Consider the following 24,494-nt stretch of genomic DNA (forward strand, 5'->3'; position numbering starts at 1 on the left):
GCCACAATATTATAAGGAGAAAACATATATGTTCCCTATGTGGTAAATCTGAGATCTTTTCTTCCTTTAAGGTAGTTTTCTTATTATCAACTTGTTGTAGTTCATGAGCTAGATTCCCCATTAGCCTGTGGCCGATAGCATGTGAGCCCCTAATGCCACCTGTTTTGTAGGCAGTAAGGGCTCATGTACTAGCCATGTTGCAATTGGTTAGTATGTGGCAAAGCAGATGCGCTAACAGGTTAGTGCAGAACATGCCTATTCCCTGTCCTCAGGCCTGACCCTAGTGCAAAAAAATAAATTCTATTTTTTTAGCATGTTGGTAGTGCACGCCAGTCCCCAAACTATCATGGGATGCCTGAGCACATCCCGCTGTAGTGCTTTTTAGCCTGCGGTAAGAACATGTTAGTGTTCCTTTGTTTCCAAAACTTTTTTTTTTTTTAAACAGCTTTGGCTGGTGCTCCCCTCAAACAGGTTTGAGAACTATCCTAGTCTGTTAATTTTCTCATATTATGTCGAGTTCAGCTTGGGACTGATATGAATAGTAGTTGCATGGAAAGCATTGCAGAATTAGCTTAAAGACATGGAAAGAGGATGTGGAAATGGCTCTGAGCTGCATATGGGTATACAGTATCTTTTTAAGAACCAGAAGACTTGATGGACCAATTTGATCATTTTCTGCTGTTAACATAAGAACATAAGCAGTGCCTCCGCCGGGTCAGACCATAGGTCCATCATGCCCAGCAGTCTGCTCCCGCGGCGGCCCAAACAGGTCACCTGTCTGAATCATCAGAAGGGGCCCCCTTGCCACCCTGGTTTCCCATTGAAGTCCTATCTTCCCATCGAAGTCCTAACCCTCCGGTTTTGCACATGCACGACCTGGTCGGGTTTCTATACTTATTTCCTGGATACTTCTCTCAGTATCCCACGATCCCTTTATCCCTCAGGAATCCGTCCAATCCCTGTTTGAATCCCTGTACCGTACTCTGCCCGACCACCTCCTCCGGCAGCGCATTCCAAGTGTCCACGACCCTCTGGGTGAAAAAAAACTTCCTTGCATTTGTTTTGAACCTATCTCCCTTCAGTTTCTCCGAGTGCCCCCTCGTACCTGTTGTCCCCTTCAGTCTGAAGAATCTGTCCCTATCCACCCTCTCTATGCCCCTCATGATCTTGAAGGTCTCTATCATATCTCCCCTGAGCCTCCTTTTTTCCAGGGAGAAGAGCCCCAGCTTATCCAACCTCTCGGCGTATGGGCAGTGTTCCAGCCCTCTTACCAGTTTCGTCGCTCTCCTCTGGACTCTCTCAAGCACCGCCATGTCCTTCTTGAGGTATGGCGACCAATACTGCACGCAGTATTCCAGATGCGGACGCACCATCGCTCGATACAATGGCATGATGACTTCCCGCGTCCTGGTTGTGATGCCCCTCTTTATGATGCCCAGCATCCTGTTGGCTTTTTTCGAGGCTGCTGCGCACTGTGCAGATGGCTTCAGTGATGCATCCACTGAAGCCATCTGCACAGTGCGCAGCAGCCTCGAAAAAAGCCAACAGGATGCTGGGCATCATAAAGAGGGGCATCACAACCACTTGTTATGTCATAAGAATTGGAGACATCAAATTTCAGAGATTTGAAGAACTTAGGTATCTTAGGAACTGCTAATACATATAAATCAATCTCCACTGGAGAGATCAGAGTGAGCACTATAGGGAAATGGCTAACAGAGAGGGGCATAACTGGTGTTCCCTGTAATAAGAGCATCTTAACAAGGATAAAAAGAAAGATGCGAGATGGTAATTGGATCAGTACTAGTCATGGAGAAGAGTGTTGAATATGAGAAAGAGTGAAGAGCAGGGAATGGGTGGCAGCTGTTCTTGATACTTGGGGTGACATGTAGTGCAAGATTAGTAATGAAGATTTTAGCAAAATGTAGACGGAGGCTGTTGCTAAAGAAAAGAAGGAAGAAAGAACACTGGTGTGGTTTAGACACAGAGAAAGAAGAGATTAAAATTCCATGAGCATGAATATACCGGAAATTCAGAGGGAAAGACCCAGAGGAAAGTGAAAAAAGAATGGGGACCCATACTATGTATCGAAGTATTGAAGTCTGGCTCAGGCATAAGAACTGTGCTTGACCAGATAACATAGTGGAGGGTGGCTGGAACCGCAGACCCACAGGAGTGAGAAATAACAAAGTGTAGAAAAACAAATGAATTAAAACTTTTGCTAGTTAAACAACACAGGATAGAGTAGTACCTGGGAAAAATGACTCAGCCATATTAATTGAGGTATTTGAAGGGTTTGTCTAGCTAACCTATGAAGTTAGGTCCAGATACACTAAAGTCAGCAATCATCGCTAAACCAGTTTTGACTGCTTTTGCCGACCCGGTGCACAAAACGTCTCACCACATGTTTTTCTCCTCAATTGCCCATTTTCCAATCCAGCCATGCAAATTAGCTAAAACTCTATGCAAACTAGCTAAGCAATTGATGCACTAACATTGCTTGGCTATGCACAAAAAACCCCCAGGGGTTTTGCAATCCAAAAAAATGCAACAGGTCAAAACCAATCGCTTACAAGTCTAACCATAGTGTAGCAGATGCTGTGCGTGTTTCAAACACACAATATCTGTCCCATTTTTAAGAAAAAAAAGCCACCCCACCTCCCTCGCCAACGATGACCCTCTCCGATGTCCCCCTAACGAACCGGCACCGGCATGTGTGGCAGGGCAGGAATGGAGGGGGGACAGGGTGCAGAGCCTGGCAGGGCAGGGCACTTGAATATAAACTCCCTGGTTTATATTCAACTGTTTTTCCTCCTTTTGAGGAGGAAAAAAGTTACCTTGGTTTATATCCAGGTCAGTTTATATTTGAGTATTAGCCTAAAAGTAAGGAAATAGGAAATGTCAAAGCCTTAGCACCTTCCTTGTATTGACCTCTTTCTGGCAGATGAAAATCTCTTCTGTGTAGCTTTGTAAAGTACATACTGTAAATTGTATCTGACATCTCTGTGGCTCCTTCAATGGGGAACAATGGAGAGCTGATAAGAGTGAGGGATATTTCCAAATCCAGATGCCTTAGGGGTCAAGTCAATGTCCTTTGGATCGAGATGACATTTCAAAGTGAAGTTTTGAAGAATAGTAGTGAGATAGAGAAACAGCTGCATCCGAGCCAGACCCTCTCCTAGGCAAATTCTTTTCCCTAAGAAAGTGTAAAAAGTCATAGAAGGTCAGTGGGTTTTTTTTTTTCCTTTCAGTTATGATTAAAATAATACAAATTTACAACTCATTCTAAACCCTAGGTTTTGCTCTAGTGGATTAATGGAAGGCTGCTATACCATTGGTAGCCTCAAGGAGTCATTGTTACCAGTTTGTCATTTTCATAGTAACATAGCATATGGTATGATGCAATATTCCATATGCATACTTGACCTTGTTTTGTCCTTGCCATTTTCAGGTCATAGACCATATAAGTCTGACTTGCACTGGTGCCTTGATCCCCAACTACTGGAGCTGCCATCAAAGCCCTACTCCAGCCCATACAGGTCAGTCCAGCCACGCAGGGAACAGACCATAGAAGTCTGCCTGCTACTGACATTATTTCTGAATTATTGGAATTCCCATCTAAGCACTGCCCAATTTGTTTGGTTCTATTCTTTTCCCATACAGGATGCTTGTGGGTTTATCCCATGCATTTTTGAATTCCATAACTGTTTTCATCTCCACCACTTCCCGGGGGAGGGCATTCCAGGTATCAACCACTCGCTCCAGCACTCATATTACTATTCTCCATTCTGAAAAAAAATCTTTCACACTGCATATTGATTTTGAGGCTTTTCTGCTAATCAGATAAAAAGAGAGCCATATAAAGAAAGAGTTACTAAGTGGAAGAAATTAACATATTATTGCCCATGTTTTCATGTTCTAGCTTATCTGATCACTGCTTCATTTACTGTGAATACTGACAACCTTGTGCAAGCTGTCTCGTAATTTGAGCACAATAGAGGTGGTACCTACCTGCAGAAAATGGCATGAATGCATCATTCTTCTTAATGCCACCATTCTCATCCAAGAAATGTCCAGGGTTGAAGCTGTCTGGCTTGCTAAATTGTGTAGGGTCCCTTAGCACCGAAGTTAACATGGGGAACACATTTGTACCCTGAAACAGATAAGCAGCAGACATCGGTAGTGCTATCTTCGAGACTCTATTTTCTTGTGTGCCACGATTGATGGTATCTACTACTACTTCTAATACTACTTATCACTTATATAGCGCTGAAAGGCGTACGCAGTGCTGGACATTTTGACATTTATAGACGGTCCCTGCTCGGAAGAGCTTACAATCTAACTTGTACAGACAAGACATGACATAGAGGGTAGGGGATGCAGGTGAGAGGAGTTAGGAGTCGAAAGCACTCTCAAAGAGATGGGCTTTTAAATGGGCCTTGAACACTGCCAGAGATGGAGCCCACCGTAGGGATTCGGGCAGCTTGTTCCAAGCATATAGTGCAGCAAGGCAGAAGGGACGGAGTCTGGAGTTGGCAGTTGAAGAGAAGAGCACGGATAGGACAGACTTACCAGCAGAGTGGTGCTCACGGGGGAGGGGGGATCATGGGGGAAATAAATGAAGAGAGATAGTGAGGGACAGTTGAGTGAGTGCATTTGTAGGTCAGTAAGAGGAGTTTGAATTGTATTGGTAACTTCAGCCTACCAGTTAAACGCTGCTGTTGGGAAAAGCTGTAATGAGGGCTGTCAACACATACTGGCTCATCAGTGTTCACCAGTCTTCATTTTGATGCTGTCACCCAAGGAGATGTAAAAGCTACAGTGCTAAATATGCACTTATATTCCCAGAAGTCCAATGTTGGAGAACATTGATGTCTTGCTCTTGGGAGAACAGAACACTGTTAGCACTCAAAAACTCAATTGTGGACTTAAAGTTTCTGCTCCTTTCAACTTCCAGATTAATCAGAACCAGGGCCAATATGCTTGTTGCAAGAGCTTTCACTGAAAAGTACACTGAAAGATATTTTTTCACTATTTTATGAGCTCTCTTTATTGCAGTGGCAGTGCATTAAGCACTAGGGTTCAGTATAGAATGCTGTAATCATAGTGGCTGAATTCAGCCAGTAGATGTCACCCTTGGGTGTTGACCATGTCTCCTATGTCAGACACTGTGTGAATGGAGCCTTGGCCTCAAAACAGAAATTTTCCAAATGATAGGGCATAGTGTTTGACACCAGAGTCACCAAGCCAGACTCAGAATTCACTTCTTGATACAAATTGTTTTTCAGTGTTTGATCTTCAAGTTGGGTTTTCTGCTTCTCAGATCAGGACTAAAAGTACAATCTGAAGAACCACTGGGGGGAGGAAGGCATTGTCATTGCTAAAGGATGACACCCAGTGGCTTAATTTATGGGCCATGATTGCAGGATTCCGGAAAAAGTCCTGGTGCTTTGTTCACGACCCTGGACTATGACCACAATGACCAGGCTAGCTATGTTGGAAGAGGGGTAGTGATGTAAAATAAGCTGTAGTTTTGCAAATAAAAGCTTGACTTGAGGCACCTATTTCTAACCCTTGTTCTAGCTGTGCTGGGAGCTGGATATATACTTCTTCTTTTTTTTTCTTTTTTACTTGAAATGAATAGCCACATATATTGCGAACAGGTACCTTAGGAATGGTGTATCCCCTGAAATGGGTGTCTCGAATCACTGAGTGGCAAATATTCAGTGGAAGAAGGTTACTGAATCGCTGGAGCTCATGGACCACAGCATCCGTGTAAGGCATCTTGCTTCTGTCCTCCATGGCTGGGCTGCGGTTTTGACCAATCACATGGTCAATCTCCTCATGCATCTTTCCTGTCAAAAACATTTTGGGAAAAAGGGTTGTAAGAAAAGTCATTAGCCATATTTCTGAACCCCTGCCACTGTCACAAGATTTCAGCATGGCTCTGAGTTTGTGATTCCCAGATAATATTTGAATATTATGAATTAAATAAAATATATATATTTGATGTTATATTAGAAAGAAATTCAAGTGATGTATTTAATTTCAAATGTTTTATTATTTGTACACTTGATGTAAGATTAAAAATGAATAAAGAATTAAAAAAAATTTTTTTTTTTAAATAGCTAGGATAAAATTGAATTTAAACTTCCTTTAAAATATACTTTAAAAGTAGAATGCAAAGAAGACTAGTAAACTGACAACCCCCCCTCCCCCCACCCACAGAACAGTCACAAAAACATCCAAAGAGAATTGGGACTGACCAACTCAAATGCAAATAGTATGGTACCAAGCTCAAAGGGTGCTTTGTTGGGCATGTTCTGCTACTCATGTGGGTTTCTGCCAGGTCCTCGTGACTTGGATTGACCACTGTTGGAAACAGGATATTGGGCTAGATGGACCATTGGTCTGACCCAGTATGGCTCTTCTTATGTCCTTAGTTTATAGAATGTTATAAATTATGCACTTAGACTCACTAACTTATACCTGCCATTGACATGGCATACAAAGGGCACACCTAAATATGGCCTTGGCAATGGCAATGTACGCTAGTATTCCATAATGAAAATGTGGTGCCAAGATGTAATTATAGAATTAAGCCCTGGTTCTAATAAAGGTGCTGCAAGTTAAGCAACTGTAGGCACTCTTCTGCCACCTAACAATGGTTTTAATTGATTTAATTGGTGCAGGAATTGACTGCACTGATTAAAAACCAATTAAAACACTGTGTGCGACAGCCTCAAAGAAAGCGAACAGAATGCTGGGTATTATTAAAAAGGGTATCACAACCAGGACGAAGGAAGTCATCATGCCGCTGTATCGTGCAATGGTGCACCTACATCTGGAGTACTGTGTCCAGTACTGGTCACCGTACCTCAAGAAGGACATGGCAGTACTTGAGAGGGTCCAGAGAAGAGCGACTAAACTGATAAAAGGTATGGAAAACTTTTTATACGCTGACAGGTTGAAAATGCTGGGGCTGTTCTCCCTGGAAAAGCGGAGACTTAGAGGAGACATGATAGAAACCTTCAAAACCCTGAAGGACATAGAGAAGGTGGACAGGGACAGATTCTTCAGACTGTGGGGAACCACAAGTACAAGGGGTCACTCGGAGAAATTGAGAGGGGACAGGTTTAGAACAAATGCGAGGAAGTTCTTTTTTACCCAGAGGGTGGTTGACACATGGAACGCGCTTCCGGAGGTTGTGATAGGCCAGAGCACATTACAGGGGTTCAAGGAAGGTTTAGATAGGTTCCTAAAGGATAAGGGGATTGAGGGGTACAGATAGAAGTAGAGGTAGGTTATAGAAATGGGCAGGAACCACTTCACAGGTCATAGACCTGATGGGCCGCCGCGGGAGCGGACCACTGGGCGCGATGGACCTCTGGTCTGACCCAGTGGAGGCAACTTCTTATGTTCTTAAAAAAATTTGAGACACCCATAGGTGCCTCCAAAAATGGTGCCATTGTCCCAACTAAGTAAGCGCCTTGTGGCACCTAAGGCCACTGTAGGCGTGATTAATGCCAGAAGTGAACTTAGGCACCTCTGTAGACATGATTCTCATTGAAAGTAAGGCCTTTAAAACCCTGGCCTACATTTCCAGCGCCTGCCTTTCACATAGCCATGATTCTCCAAACGGTGCCGTTGCATGATTGACTTTGGAGAATCTGGCCCCTAATGTATCTTATTACTTACTTATAATTATATCTCATTTTAAATTGTTTGTATCTTCCCACTGTAAGCTTCTAACTTTGCTGAAATTTTAGATGATTTCAATTTTAAATATTTATTTGTACTGTATGTATAATGATTGATTGATGTGAACCGCCTAGAACTCCCGGGTATGATGGTATATAAAAATAAACTATTATTATTATTAGTGCAAAGTGTGTCTACATTGAAGCACCAAATTACAAAATTGACACTATGGGACTCATATTCAAAACTTAAACACATCTAAAAACCCACCCAAGTCGGCACTTGGATGACCTAAAAGACCATGTCGTCCAAGTGCCAATATTCAAACCGACTTTCTGGACATGGTGGACTTATTATGCCTCTGAATGCCACTGTGCACCCAGAGCTGAAAGGGGCATATTTGGAGGAGTGGTTAGGGCAGGATGTGGGCCGACATAGACTTAGTCGTCCTGCAAGGATAATCGAATGTTTTACTAGACGAAACTTAAACGTTGTGAGTTAGACGATGTAAAACCACTCCTTCCAGCTATCGCCCAATAGCTAACATTCCTCTCCTGACCAAGATGCTAGAGTCCATCATAGCCACCCAACTCTCATCCTATCTTGAGAGATTCTCCATTCTCCTACCCTACCAACATGGCTTCAGACCCAACTTCAGCACCGAATCCCTTTTAGCCTCTTTAATTTCAAAGGTCCAACAACTTCATTCCTGCAACAAGTTTGCTGTCCTTCTTCAATTTGACCTTTCTGCAGCTTTCGACATTGTCCATCATGACATACTAATCCTCCAACTTTCTGAAATTGTCATAAACTCCACAGTCTTAGATTGGTTCTCAAAATTCTTACGTTCCCGCACCTACTTCGTTAACATGAAATGCACCTCATCCTCCCCTTGGAAACCGATCTGCAGAGTTCCTCAGGGTTTACCTCTATCCCCGATTCTTTTCAATGTTTATATGTCCTCCCTGAAACTCCTCCAACTATCCACCTCGGAGACACTTTACACCTACGCCGACGACATCCTTGTCCTCCTCGAGACCGACTCTAACCTCACCAACCTCTCTGATAACATCTCTTCTTGTATAACAAATCTCCAATCCTGGGCTCTCACCGTTCAAATGAAACTAAATGAGACCAAAACAAAACTACTTTGGCTCGGCCCAAAATTAGATCAGCTACCCACCCTCATCCCACTATCCTCTGGCACCAATCTTCAGCTTGAGCACTCTAGCAAAGTTCTGGGAATCATCATTGACTCTACACTGTCCTTCAACGACCACATCAACTCCCTAGTAAAAAAATGCTTTTTCAATCTTCACATACTAAGAAAAGTCAGATCCTGCTTCCACCAACAACATTTCGCTGTCCTCGTTCAATCCATTATTCTATCCAGACTAGATTACTGCAACTCCATCTACTTAAGCCTAACAAAGAAAAGTCTTCTCAGACTTCAGCGGATTCAGAACACCGCAGCTAAACTAATCTTCGCAAAAAGCAAATTCGACCATGTCTCCCCGCTTCTGTCTAAGCTTCACTGGCTCCCAGTCATCCTCAGGGTTCACTACAAATGCGCATGTCTAGCCTTCAAATCCCTTCACGGCATCCTTCCTCCCCTCTTTCCACTATCTTGGCTCTCCTCGAATCCTAACTCCACCAGATCCACTCAAAAATTCAAACTATCCTTCCCCTCTTTAAAAGGCATATCCCATACAGGAAAACTTGGAACATCCCTCCTCTTCAGGATCACCGAGCTGTGGAACAGCTTTACTGCCCATCTTCGGAGTTCGACCTTCCTCCAACGCTTCAGAAAACATTTGAAAACTTGGCTTTTCTCCAAAATGTAACTACTCCCTCCCTCTCCATTATACTAAGTCCCCTCTTTCCTTCCTTTTTACCAAGCCCTTCTTCTTTCCATTGGAGTTCCTTTCTTTATTAATTCCTGTAAACCGTGTCGAGCTCCACTTCTGTGGAGATGATGCGGCATATAAACTTAAGGTTTAGTTTAGTTTAGTTTAGTATAAGTGTTGAAAGGTATCCAAAGTGACTGCAGAGACAAAGTAAAGACTCCCTCACACCCCCACAAAGATAAGTGTTGTTGCTCTTGTATTAAGCAAATATTTAGAATGACACATAATTGAAAGAAAAACTGTACTCCCCATTGATTTAGTTAGTTATAGATTTTTCATATCTTTCATTTTTATTAATAAATTAACAATAAAGACTTTAGGGTAGGAAGGAGGTTTTGAAGTAGATGATTACATCACATGCATTTAGAATGAAGACTTGAAATAACATCCAGGTTATAAGAGGTCTCTTTACTGAGAATCATGCATATCTAAGATACTTCAACCTCATTATTAATTATAGGGATGAGTCCTATTTTTAAAATCAGGTGATGGTTCATATGTTTAAAATAAATGAATCAAAATATTAAATCTTGAACAATTTAAAGCACTATATGTGCAAAAGTAAAATTGTTGAATATAGGTATTTATAAGTTATCCTCTAAAAGCCCCCTATTTGGTTAGTTTATATACATTTAAGTGTGGTTTGGATAATCTATAAATTGATCCGTGTATTTAGTTTGATGTATAATTGCTATAGCTTGCAACTGCAAGTGGATGTAGATTAGTGCTGCCCGATTCGCCGATTCACTTTGGTGAATTGATTCAAATCGATTTGCTTTGTAGAAAAATCAGACTCACCAATTCAGTGAGTCCTGACTTTTTTCCAGGCCTCTTAAAGCAACAGCAGCGGTGATGGTGGTCGGTGGGAAAAGGCAGCACTTCAAACAGGCAGCTTTTGGCCTGCCCTGCTAGAGCTTCCCTCTTCCATGTCACTGATGACATCACTGATGATGCGGCAGGAGGAAGCCCAGAAGCTGTCTGTTTGGAATGCTGCCTTTTCCCGGCAGCCACTGTCACCGCTGCTGCTGCTTTTTTGGGAGGCTCGAATGGGGTGAGGGTGGGGGGTTAGTCAGTCAGTGCTGCTCAGGAGTATAGGAGGGAGGAAAGCTGCTGCACAGGTGGATGGGAGGAAAGAATGAAAAGCTGAACAGGGGGATAGGAGGGAGGAAAGCTGCTGCACATGGGGGGACAGACTGCAGAGGAGAGAAGAAGAATTGTTGGACATGGGGTGGAGGAGAGGAAGGGAGAGATGCAACAGATATGGAAAGGGGTGAGAGGGAGAAATGCTGCATATGGTGGAGGGGAGGGAGAAGTGCATGGAGAAGAGAGAGGGAGAAATGTTGGACATAGGGTGGAGGGTAGGGAAAGATGGTGCATGGGGAGAGAGAAAGAAATGTTGCATGTGATATAGGAGGGGGAGGAAGAGAGATGAGGGAAATAGAAAGGTTTGATCCAGGGTACAAGACAGAGGGGGAGAGAGAGAGAGATGGTAGACAGTGGGAAAGAGATGTTGGATATGGCACTGGAAGGGAAGGTACAGAGATAGAAAATGGATGGTGAGCACAAAGAAAGAAGAAAATGTCAAATGGGCAGGAGACCCTGGTGAGTGAGTTAACAGAAGACAAACAGAAACCAAAGCCTGGGACCAACATGATCTGAATAATACAATGACCAGACAACAAAAGGTAGAAAAAATAATTTTATTTTCTATTTTGTGATTACTATATGTCAGATTTGAAATGTGTATCCTGTCAGAGCTGGTATTAGATAGAGAGCATGAACTAGGACTTAACAGTGAGAGGAAAAGTCTTTTTTTGTGTATTTTGTTTACACCACAGCACCGGTGTGGGGTTGGAGAGGGCAAAGGGGGGTGAGGTGTTAAAAAAGCTACAAAATAAACGTGCCAGGATGTTTGAAAAAAATGCCCAGTTGGGTGGGAAAAGTGAATTGAATCGAAAAATCAATTCAATGGGCCAAATCAAATTGAATTTTTAAAAATTTCCTGAATTGGATAGCACTAATGTAGATGTGGGTGGATTATGGGTGAGGCATGGGTAGACAATGGGCAGAATATGGGTAGAGAACAGGTAGAGTATGGGTGGAGCATGAGCGGGGCATGGGTGGGGACTGCAAGTTACATAGTGTGGTATTCAGCATATGCCTGCTAGGTCTGTCCCCAGAGCAGTGCACAGATCAAGAGAAGATGCACTACAAACAGCTAAATTTAAACCCCAAACTGAACATTTTGGGGACTTTTCTTCTTTGGTCTCTAGAGGGAGCAGGAGAGCAGATTTGCCTGTTCTACAACCCCCCCACAACTCTAGTTTAGTTCCCAGCAGTCACCTGCAGGCTGGAAGCAGAACCAGCCGGAAAGCCTTTTCACCTGAGAGTTTTTTGGCATGGCTGCAGGCTATTACATCAGAGAGCAGAACAGTTAGAGAGGGAAAAGGAAAAGCAGGAGCAAAAGAGAAGGCAGGGAGACTCAGGGTTGAGAGCTCTGGATGGCAGTAAACAGCCTGAATGTATGGAGCTGACAGAGGCTGGTCTGGAGCCACCAAACTTAATGCCTCAGGATTTTCAGATCATGGAGCTGGAGCCATATGCTGAACCACTGAATGGAACCCTGCCAATGGAAGTTTGCTGGACTGAAGGCAAGTAAATTAAACTGCCTAAATGTTTAACCTGGACACTGTTTGGCTAAGCTTACTAAATGCCTTTTGTGGAGTAACCCTGCAGAAGGTGTGGTGCTTGGAGGCACCTCAAAGAACTTTAAAGAACTGTTTTTGGATTTTGTGGGGGGTTTTCTTCCCTCTGGGGGGGAAGGGCTGTTACCAGTCCTAGGAAGTGAGGACTGCTCTGCGCTTTCTGTGGTGGGTTTGAGGGCATATTATTTGCAAATTGTGACCACCCAGAGCACACTCCCTGGCCAGCAAGTCGCACTAGCGCAGGCTGAAGTAGTGATATCAGCTCAAAAGACTGTTGTTGAAATATTTGAAAGTTTGAACCATTAATCGGCTGGAGAACCAGCGGCAGCTTTGAAAATCCTGAATTATGATTGTTTTGGAACTTAATTAGATGGCACTAATCCAGAGACTGTTTGGAATTACAGTTTGTTTGATTTGGACTATACTTTATATTTTTGAACATCTTGACAAGATTGATTTTCTTTCTTTCAATATGGAACTGAGCTCTGAGAAAGCAGGCTGGTTTTAATGTTTTTGTTTTGTGAATAAACCCAGAACTTGCTTGATATAATACACTTACCTGGTGTTGTGGTGTTCCCTTATAGTGGCCTTTTTTTCTTTCCTTGTGCAGCCCGTAGCAGCTCACAAGAGTTTTCTTTTGTTACTGGTGCCCTAGGACCCATTGCCCAGAGGCTGCCGGTGACAATATGTAACTTACAGAATGCTGTGCATTACTTGCTTCCTTGTAACTGAAGGTAAACTGTAAGGTGTGCTAATACTGGGTTAAACTAGGGTTCTATGACAGCATCTTGGTGCCTAGGTGCTGTTATAGAATAGTGATTTACTGTGCGGCATCAGGGTGCCTAAAAAGAGATGCACACTTATAGAATGGCCACCATAGTGTGAGCAGAACATATATAAGCCCCAATGTTCAGCGGCACCTATCCAGACAGGAATGGCTCTTTCTACTACTACTGCTACTAATTATTTCTATAGCACTGATAGACATAAGAACATAAGAAGTTGCCTCCGCTGAGGCAGACCAGAGGTCCATCTCGCCCAGCGGTCCGCTCACGCGGCGGCCCATCAGGCCCACTGCCTGAGCAGTGGTCCCTGACTAGCTCTATAACCTATCTCTACTCCTATTCCTATACTTACCTCTACTCCTATCCCTACAACCCATATCTACACCTATCTACACCCATACCTCTACTCCTATCCCTACAACCCATATCTACACCTATCTATACCCCTCAATCCCATTGTCCTCTAGGAACCTATCCAAACCTTCTTTGAAGCCCTGTACAGTGCTCCTGTCTACCATGGCCTCTGGAAGCACATTCCATGTATCCACCACCCTCTGGGTGAAAAAGAACTTCCTAGCGTTTGTTCTAAACCTGTCCCCTTTCAATTTCTCCGAGTGCCCCCTTGTACTTGTGGTTCCCCTTAGATTGAAAAATCTGTCCCTGTCTACTTTCTCTATGCCTTTCAGGATCTTGAAGGTTTCTATCATGTCTCCCCTAAGTCTCCGCTTCTCCAGGGAGAACAGTCCTAACTGTTTCAATCTGTCAGTATATGAGAGATTTTCCATACCCTTTATCAGCTTTGTTGCTCTTCTCTGGACTCTCTCAAGTACTGCCATGTCCTTCTTGAGGTACGGCGACCAGTACTGGACACAGTATTCAAGATGCGGCCGCACCATTGCACGATACAGTGGCAGGATGACTTCCTTCGACCTGGTCGTGATACCCTTTTTAATGATACCCATCATTTTATTTGCTTTCCTTGAGGCTGTGGCGCACTGCGCCGACGCCTTCAGTGTTGTGTCTACCATCACTCCCAGGTCTCTTTCCAGGTTACTTACCTCTAGTAGTGCTCCCCCCATTTTGTAGCTGAACATCGGGTTCTTTTTCTCCACATGCATGACCTTGCATTTCCCTATGTTGAAGCTCATTTGCCACTTTTTGGCCCACTCTTCCAGTGTCGTTAGATCCTTTTGGAGATCTTCGCAGTCTTCCATGGTTTTAACCCTGCTGTATAGTTTGGTGTCATCCGCAAATTTAATGACCTCACATTTTGTTCCCACCTCTAGGTCGTTTATGTAGATATTGAACTGGAGCGGTCCCAGCACTGACCCCTGTGGTACTCCGCTTGTGACCCATTTCCAGTCTGAGTAATGTCCCTTTATTCCAACCCTCTGCTTCCTGTCCGCCAGCCAGTTTTTGATCCATCAGTGGACCTCCCCTTGCACCCCGTGGTTCCATATCTTCTTAAGCAGTCTTTCGTGTGGTACCTTGTCGAAGGCTTTCTGGAAGTCTAGGTAAACGATGTCTATAGATTCCCCTTTATCTACCTGGCTGTTTACCCCCTCAAAGAAGTACAATAAGTTTGTAAGGCATGACCTACCCTTACAGAAGCCATGCTGACTCGACCCTAGCTGCCCATTGTTTTCAATGTGTTCACAGATGCTGTCCTTAACCAGCGTTTCCATCATCTTTCCTGGGACCAAGGTCAAGCTCACCGGCCTGTAGTTTCCTGGGTCACCCCTTGAACCCTTCTTGAAGATGGGCATGACATTTGCTATTTTCCAGTCCTCCGGGATCTCTCCAGTTTTTAAGGATAGGTTGCATATTTGTCGAAGTGGCTCTGCTATTTCGTTCCGTAGTTCCTTGAGTACCCTTGGGTGAATGCCGTCTGGACCCGGCGATTTGTCACTCTTTAGCCTGTCTATCTGCCTGAGGACATCCTCTTGGCTTACCTCTAATTTGACCAGCTTAACGTCTTGGTCTCCATTTACGATCTCCTCAGGTTCCGGAATGTTGGTTGTGTCTTCTCTCGTGAAGACTGACGTGAAAAACTCATTTAACTTGTCCGCTATCTCTTTTTCATCTTTTACCACTCCCTTTCTGTCTCCATCATCTAAGGGTCCCACTTCCTCCCTTGCCGGTTGCTTCCCCTTAACGTACCTGAAGAATGATTTGAAGTTTTTTGCTTCCCCCGCCAGTCTCTCTTCGTATTCTCTTTTTGCTTTTCTAACCCCTCGGTGACACTCTCTGGTGTTCTTTGTGCTCCTTTTGGCTTTCCTTTGTTCGGTCTCTTTTCCATTTGTTGAACGATGTTTTCTTGTCACTTATCGCCTTCTTCACTGCATGTGTTATCCACACTGGGTTTTTAGTTCTATTTTTTTTTGCACCCTTTCCAGCACTGTACATAGAAACATTCAAGGGACAGTCTCTGCTCAGTAGAGTCTATAATCCAATCAAACAGGCAAACAGGACAAGTAGGGGCTAGGGAGTTTCTCAGGCATTGGTACTTTAGAAGCAAGTGGGGGTTAGGAGTTAAAAGCAACCACGAAAAAGTGGGCTTTTAGCCTGCATATGAATACTACCAGGGATGGACCTTGACATACTAACTCAGGCAGTCTTTTCCTGGTATACAGTATGGTGCTGCAACAGAGAAGGAATCTGGAGTTGGCAGCAGAAGAGAAGAATACAGATAAGAGAGACTTGCTTGATGAATGGAGTTCCTAGGGAGGAGTATAGGGAGAGATAAGAGGAGAGATATTGAGGAACTGCAGAGTAAATACACTTGTAAGTGAATACATAGTAATGTGATAACATAGTAGATGACGGCAGATAAAGACCCGAATGGTCCATCCAGTCTGCCCAACCTGATTCAATTAAAAAATATATATATTTTTCTTCTTAGCTATTTCTGGGCAAGAATCCAAAGCTCTGCCCAGTACTGTTCTTAGGTTCCAACTGCTGAAGTCTCCGTCAAAGTTCACTCCAGCCCATCTACACCCTCCCAGCCACTGAAGCCCTCCCCAACCCATCCTCCCCCAAACGGCCATATACAGACATAGACCGTGCAAGTCTGCCCAGAACTGGCCTTAGTTCTTCAATATTTACTATTATTTTCTGATTCTAGATTCTCTGTGTTCATCGCACGCTTCTTTGAACTCGGTCACTGTTTTCCTCTCCGCCACCTCAGAGGAATCCTTGCTTTCAGCACAAAAACCTGATATAAAGACTATACAGTCTATACAGCTGTATAGTATGATTTAGTCAGCACAGATACAATTGAGGAAGGGAATTTTCATCTAGAATTTTTTATCTGAGGGAGTGCAACCTTCACAGAATGCATCTTGGAATAGGAAGGTTTTGAGTTTGGACTTGAATAGGGATAGGGATGATTCTTGTCTGAGTGTGTTAGGCATTGCGTTCCATAGTGTTAGAGCCGTGACAGGGAATATTGATACCAACCCACACGCTAGTTGTAACAGCTGACCACACATTTGATCTGTCCATATCACTCCCAATTTCCTACCCTCATGTGTATTAAGCAGCTAATATGGGTATGTTATTCACATGAGTAGGTAATATGTCATTTAGTGAACACTATTTCACACAGCAGGTATTATTTCATTTAGCACATGTTATTTTGATGTGAATTTGTATTGTTTGTTTTAATTATGTATGTTCGTTGTAATCCACTTTGTCATAAGGAGGAATAGAAATTATAAATTATAAACTATACATGGTAGATGTTAGGGTGGATCCATGCTTACATCTAACATGTATAAAGCCCACACTAACTATTTAATGCAGCTTAGTAAAAGAGCCCCATAATTTCACATTAGCTGGTACTATTTCATTTAGCATACACTATTTCACATTGGCAGGTATTATTTCATTTTTCATATGCAATTTCATATTAGCATGTACTATTTCATGTAGCACACTCTCACATTAGAAAATGCTACTTCATATTAGCATGTGCTATTTCATTTAGGGCACACTCTCACATTTGCAGTTGCTATTTCATTTAGCAAATACTATCTCATATTGGCAGGTGTTATTTCATTTAGCAAATACTATCTCATATTGGCAGGTGTTATTTCATTTACCACCTGCAATTTCATATTAGCATGTGCTATTTCATTTAGTGCATGCTATTTCATATTAGCAAGTGCTATTTCATTTAGAGCATACTCACATTTGGAGTTGCTTATTCATTTAGCAGATGCTATTTCATATTAGCAAGTGCTATTTCATTTAGAGCATACTCACATTTGGAGTTGCTAATTCATTTAGCAGATGCTATTTCATATTAGCAGGTATTATTTCATTTAGAGCATACTCACATTTGGAGTTGCTAATTCATTTAGCAGATGCTATTTCATATTAGCAGGTATTATTTCATTTAGAGCATACTCACATTTGGAGTTGCTAATTCATTTAGCACATGCTATTTCATATTAGCAGGTATTATTTCATTTAGCACCTGCAATTTCACATTAGCATGTACGATTTAATTTAAGGCACTGTTTTGTTCAGCACATGTTACAGTATTTCACTTAAGAATGTACCAAAATGAGAAAGCACACACTGAAATGGAACAAAACAAAAGAATTGAAAAGTAAAATGGAATCTTTTGTCCTCTATACTCTGACATATTTTACCCGAGTTAATTTGTTATGTGCATGGGCCATTTTAAGTCAAAAAGTTACCTTCAATGTCTGGGTGCTTTAAAAGAATCAGGAGTCCATATCTCAGGGTGGTACTGATGGTCTCTGTTCCTCCAAAGAACACACTGAGAGCAGTTATAACCAGATCCTTTATGTTTATTTCACACAAGGGATTTTGTTTTTCCTATGGAGAAATAAAGGGGAAAATGTATTCCCATTACCAAATCTTACTTACTTTTTGTAACAAATGAAGAAGGGTCTAAAGAAAAGTAAGAAAGCGCTTTTTTTACTGAAAGATGATGGATTTATTGGTTTTGGGTTCTTCCTGATTTAAATTGTAAGGACCTGATATTCAAACAAAGCTGCTCCTAAATTAATGCTCCTAAAATTAATGCTCCTATGTTAGCCTCTTAAATTTGAGCCCTATTCAGCTGAAAAGTCATCTTAATCTAGGAGGTTAAATGTTATGCTTATGAGGTTCATTTTCAAAAGGGTTGAACTTTGCTGAGCTAGCCAGTCCTCGATATTCAGCGAGTTAACCAAGTAATGCCACTGAATATCCTCGTTAACTAGCCATCCCCTAACTGGCTAGGTTAGGGGTGGGCTAGGAGTGGAGTGTGGTAGGAGCATCAACTCAGCTTGTTAGCGGTGATCTTCAGTTTGCTAACTGGCTCAGTAACTGCAAAGTGATAGGACAGCAAAATAGGCACTGGTCTGAATATCAGCCGGTGCCCAATTAACTTCCGTGGCAGTGGACATACCTGAACATTCAATACCAGGAGCTGTGCATGCCCCAGTATTGAATATCCAGAGCTAGCTCAGCCCATGGCTTGGCGTGAGAGCCCAAATGTGGCAAGGATGAACATAACTCGCTGTATTATGTAAATTGCATAGTGTCTGGCAGCCTCTCTCATGCTCTACCCATATAAACACCTGCTTTGCATTTATGCGGTATGCCACTTATGTAAACCATTACAGAATATTGCTTAAAGCCCAGATTCTCGAACTGGCGCTGATATCGGCGGCCGCTTTAAAAGCGACCGCCGATCGCATTTCAATCAAGCATCGACGCCGGTTTGGGAATTTTTAAAAAAAATTATTTTATTATTTATATACCATTTATATCCTAAGTGGTTTACATTCAGGTACTTTATCATATTTCCCGGTGAATTCAAACTCTAACTAGTTTACCTGAGGCAATGAGGGGATTAAGTGATTTGCCCAGGGTCACAAGGAGCGGCAAGGGATTTGAACCCACATGCACCCACGTGAAAGATAGGCACTGGAAATGTAGGCCAGGGTTTTCCAGGCCTACATTTCCAGTGCCTATCTTCAAGTGAATAGTGCCTACGTATTTTATTTATTTATTTATTTGTTCATTTTTATAGCCCATCCTCCCCAGAAGCTCAGAACGGGTTACAATAAAATAAAAATAAAAATTAGGTACTTGGAAGTTCCCTAACTGTCCCGAAGGCTCATAATCTAGCTAAAGTACCTGAGAACACAATTATTAAATAGTAAAGATATAATAATTCAAACAATAAAAATAAAATCCATTAAACATATTCAGATAGGAAAGATAGAGATAGAGACAAGATAGGTATATCCCAACAAGTATTCAGTGAGTAAATTAAATTAAAATTAAACTTAGACTTAAAAAATGAAATATAGAAAATAAAGTAAATTCCAGTCAGACAATAGTATCTGCTATTAGAAGTTTGAAAGATGACATGCCAAGGAGCAAAAGCTGGTATGCTCATTAAGCCCTGAAATATGAAGTCACCACACAATGTGTCAGCCATGAGGTTTCCCAGGATGTAGTCTTGAGTGCCAAAATGCAGGCATGTCATTTAGATCAGATGCACTCCGCATCAGCCGGACAACCGCCACTATCATCCCGGTGCATCAGCTGCCTCAAAACGGCCACCCATCACCATCACCAGACCCGACGTAGGTACTTTAGGTCGCCTAACTGCATTGTTAATGCAGGCATGTGCGCCCACCGGTGCCTAGAAAATTGGTGCCAGTTCAAGAATCCGAGGCTAGGTGTTTTGCTACCAGTTACCCACAAAAGTGATAGTATTATATATGCTTAGATACTCAAATAGGCCCTGATTCTATAAACGGTGTCTAAAACATAGGCACCAAGGAACACGGCGCTGTTTAATGAATCACACCTAAATTGAAATTAAGCACCAGTAGGTGTCAAACCCCCCTTATTTATGTTAGGATTTTCTTGGCCTAAATACCAGTGCCTAAGTCTAATTTAGGTGCCTACATGCATAACATGCCCACGATCTGCCCTTACCCACTTCCACTTTCTGGTAGGCACTTTGGACTAGGCGCGTAGCTGAAAGTGGTAGGCACCTATCGAGTTAGGCGCCTAGAAAGCAATTAATTTTAATTTAATCCAATTATGAGTTGTTAATTGCTTGTTATCGGCACCGATTAAGCTTTTTAAATAATTTTAAAAAACCCTCCCCCCATGAGCATCAGAGCAGCGCACAGCATTCAGTGCACCTGCCAGTGCTAAAAACCGCTTTCTCGGTTTTGAAAAAGCGGGGGGGGGGAGGGGGGAGGGTAAGTTAGGAGCCTGGATCGACTAGGCATGCCAATCTAGGTGCCTAACTTTAGGCATCTTTTATAGAATCTGGGCATAGTATTTAACTGTAAGTATCCGAAGCAAGACTTTTGAGCACTGCCATTTGCGATTTGGGTTCCCCTGTTTGGGGTTTTATTAGATTTGAACTTCTATTTGACAACTGAGGAGCACTATGGTGTTAAAATTGCTTACAATAAATTGCTTTGGATAAGGGGCTTGAAACCTTATTTGTCATTTCAGACTATGACTAATGTGATTGTATCCTTTGTTTTACCTGTCTTGGATTATTATTGTAATGCAGTTTTGCTGAGCTGCCCCAAAATTTGATTAGACAAATTCAAACTGTAGAAAATGCAACAGGAAGATTTTTTTGTTGGCAAGCAAGTGCCTCCCCACCGCTAAAAGAGCTGAACTGGCTCTTGATTGTGTGTAGGGTGAAGGTGAGATCCTTCTACTGACCTTTAAGTCCTTACAGTCTCTTGATTAAAGAAATATGTGCCAAACTGGTCATTGAGTTCTATTCAACACTTTCTGTTGGAGATACCTTCTATTAAAGAAATTAGACATGAACATATTAGGCTCATATAATCTTTAAATTAGGCTGTATGTATTATAAAGTTGCCTTTGGTCAGACTTAGTCGATATATTCTCAATAGCTTCTCAAAGAAATAGTAGATCTCATGCCCTTTTCGTATTTCCCTCTGTCAAGGATTGTAAAAGAATGAAATATTATGATCATACGCTCTCATTTCAGGCAGCTCTCTACGATAAGGACTTCCGACGCTTGCTATTCACATCTCACTCTTATTCACATTTCAGAAAACAACTAAAAACTTATCTTTTCTCAAAATTCGTAGCTGATTAGATCCCCATGGTTCATTTCATTTGATATTATTTAATTTTTCGTAAACCGCATTGAACTTCAAGGTTATGCAGTCTAGAAATCCGATGTTATGCTATGTTAGGATAAAGATGTTCTCTGTATTGGCGCCCACTTGGTGAAATGCTCTATCCAAGGAACCAAGATTGGAATCAGATGTATGCCGGTTTAAAAGAAAGTTGAAGGCACTGGCAGCACCCAAAAATCATTCACCCGTAGGCACCCTATTATAGAATTACCTGTAATACACATAAGACCACCAGAAAAGCTGTCAAAGCACAAAGGGCATGATTTTCATAAATGGTACCTAACTGTGTTTAACTTAGAGGCGCTGGTCGGCGTGGTTCTAACCCACTAGGCAGTGCTTATTGAATCACGCTTAGTGGTGCTTAAGCATTGCTAAGCATCCCTGTGGTAAGCAACGGTATATTAAGCAGGGTTTTCCTGGCCTAATTTACCAGTGCCTGACACAGACACCTAGCAATGCCTAAGTAAACCATGCCTATTCTCTGCCCCTAACCACACCTACTTTTCAGATAGGTGTGACTTAGGTGTTGATAGTATTCCATGCACAAACCTAATTAACTAATTTTATCCTTTTATTTTAATAATTTTTTAATGGTGTGGTCAATTACCTTGCCAATCAAGAACATAAGAACTGCCGCTGTTGGGTCAGACCAGTGGTCCATCGTGCCCAGCAGTCCGCTCACACGGCGGCCCTCTGGTCAAAAACCAGCGCCTTAACTGAGAATAGCTCTACCTGCGTACATTCTGGTTCAGCAGGAACTTGTCTAACTTTGTCTTGAATCCCTGGAGGGTGTTTTCCCCCTATGACAGACTCCGGAAGAGCGTTCCAGTTTTGTACCACTCTCTGGGTGAAGAAGAACTTCTGTACGTTTGTATGGAATCTATCCCCTTTTAACTTTAGAGAGTGCCCTCTTGTTCTCTACCTTGGAGAGGGTGAACCTGTCTTTATCTACTAAGTCTATTCCCTTCAGTACCTTGAATGTTTCGAACATGTCCGCTTGTCTGTTCGAGGGAGACAAGAAAAAAAATTTGCACACATATTATAGTTAGGCATTGCTAGGCATCCATGATTAGGGCACCTAACGGCGCCTAACCTAGGCACCATCTATAGAATCGGGCCCTAAACGTATAGTCTTTTGAATACTGATCTCTATGTTATCATTTCTCTGACCCCATTGACTCTCAAGGACGAATGTACCTGTTCCATTCTGATCAGGAAGTAGTCCACAAAGTCCCGGGGATTATTGGGATCCAAAGTCTCTTGGTTCAGTACCACTCTCTTTGCAATGAACTCTGCAAGCTTCTCGAAACACGCAAATATTCGGTTGTGAGGCCCAGGCAGATGCTTTGCAATATTTGGAAATATATCATAGAGCTGCACAGAAGAAAGGTTGATTAGCAGTGTCTTGTTTCTAGTGCAAGAAATCTAGAGATCTCTAAGTCATATGTTCCTGACAGTTTTTAATCAAAATATAAAAATAATGTCCTGCATATATATAATCTTTAAGATCAGAAGAGAGACCACTCCTCCTAGTCCCCTCATTAAGAGTCATCTATTCTAGGAGAGACACAATCTTTTCCGTCACAGCCCCTCAAATCTGGAATTCGTTCCCAATTAATATAAGGGAAGAAAAATTACTTGGTAAGTTTAAAAGTCTCCTGAAAAGCTGGCTTTTTAAGGATGCTTTTAACTGAGTTATACTTATTTTATATCCTCAGGATACTTGTTAGAGTGATAGTAAGGTCGATAAGCGAAAATTGATCGGGTAACCTTCCCCCATCCTTTTGTTTCATCACCTTGCCCTTTTTGATTTGATTTACATATTGTATTTAATCCTTTTTTCATTTTTTCCTTCTGTGTTTGTCTGGGACACAGGTGTGTTAATTGTTTGTACCCCAATTTTACTAGTACTTGTAAATCACATTGAATTAAGATTTTGCGATCATAATCAAATTTGTATTAAACTTGGAAACTTGGATATTAGCCTTTTCTCTTTCCTTTCCATATGTAGCTTCTTTATTTCCTTTATTTATCCTATTTATAAACCAACCCTCTCAAAGGCTACAACTGTGTATCGCAAACTATGTGCCGTGGCACATTAGTGGGCCAAGGCAGATTCCATGTGTGCCACGAGATACCGGCGAGGAGGAGTGGTAGCGGCATCAGCTGACTGTTACAGGATGTGCCTCTCGCAATGAGAGGCACGTCCTGTAGGCAATCAGCTGACACCGGTGCCTCTCCTCTTTGCCGGCGCCTCTCCTCCGCACCTCTCTTTCTCCAGCACCCCCCAACCGGCGGTAACAGAAGGCTCAGGGATGCCACTGGAGGGCATCCGTGCATGCGCAGATGTCAACATGATGATGTCATCCTTGCGTATGACATCATCGCATCAACGTCCACGCATTTCTGGATGCCCTCCAGTCACGACCCCACATACAATGTACTGCGGCTTCATAAAGATTGCGGCACACTGGGCTACAGCATGGTTTACACCAATACACATAAAATATAGCAATATACATTGCATGAAACAATCAGCTAAAAAACTAAGCTACACAAAAGTTCGTAAACACCTTCGATTCAAAAGGGCCTTTTTATGAAATTGTCCTATCAGAAGTAATTCTAAATCACACTCCATCTATTATGACAGGGGTTGCCATACAACAAATTATGAAAAATTGGGATCGATTGAATTATAATTTCTGGTGGAATTCACTATGCCATGTTTTTTAAATAGAAAGATTACTAGCCATACAGCGAGGGCATTCCCAGAAATATAAGGATGTTTGGGAGCCATTAACAACTTATTGTGCAGAAAGGGTGTTTTCCCATTTGTATACACACGTCCAGGGTAGGGAGGGTGGATGGGGATATTTGATGTTTTCATATGTTCAAGAACAATGGTTAGGTATAAAGAGGGGGAGGGACAGTGGCGTACCTAGGGTATGTGGCACCCGGGGCCCATCATTTTTTGACACCCCCCCCCCCCCCCATGTAAAAAATTTTTTTTTTTTTTTTTTTTGCAATAACCATGAAATGGAATAAATGGTCAGAATAGAAACAGGCAGTGAAAATTTTCTTTTATTGAACCTCATATATGTAACCATTATTCCAAACATAACATAACATAAATTATGTCTAAATTGTCATGACATTAGAAGTACATATGGAGTAGTTGCAGGTGATGCTTGGGACAGTTCTGATTGTGTTAGTTCGGTTTTA

The 24,494-nt window shown here is 42.2% G+C and overlaps 1 protein-coding gene across 2 annotated transcripts in view; it reads right to left on the bottom strand.

Annotated features, from left to right (window-relative positions):
• Positions 1–1,582: 1,582 nt before the first annotated feature.
• Positions 1,583–24,494, bottom strand: part of LOC117365671 (cytochrome P450 2G1-like) — a 56,153-nt gene continuing 33,241 nt past the window's right edge. The window contains exons 5-9 of one of the 2 annotated variants that reach the window (XM_033956317.1): positions 22,470–22,646; positions 17,805–17,946; positions 5,668–5,855; positions 4,012–4,153; positions 1,583–3,196 (exon numbers count right to left, since the gene is read on the bottom strand). In XM_033956317.1, coding sequence (XP_033812208.1) covers positions 3,015–3,196; positions 4,012–4,153; positions 5,668–5,855; positions 17,805–17,946; positions 22,470–22,646 — 831 coding nt within the window. In that variant the 3' untranslated portion in view covers positions 1,583–3,014. Of the gene's footprint in view, positions 3,197–4,011; positions 4,154–4,705; positions 4,882–5,667; positions 5,856–17,804; positions 17,947–22,469; positions 22,647–24,494 lie in introns of those variants that run through there. The other variant, XR_004540434.1, reaches the window with a different exon arrangement.

This window comes from Geotrypetes seraphini, chromosome 8 (assembly GCF_902459505.1).
Source record: "Geotrypetes seraphini chromosome 8, aGeoSer1.1, whole genome shotgun sequence".
Taxonomy (NCBI): domain Eukaryota; kingdom Metazoa; phylum Chordata; class Amphibia; order Gymnophiona; family Dermophiidae; genus Geotrypetes; species Geotrypetes seraphini.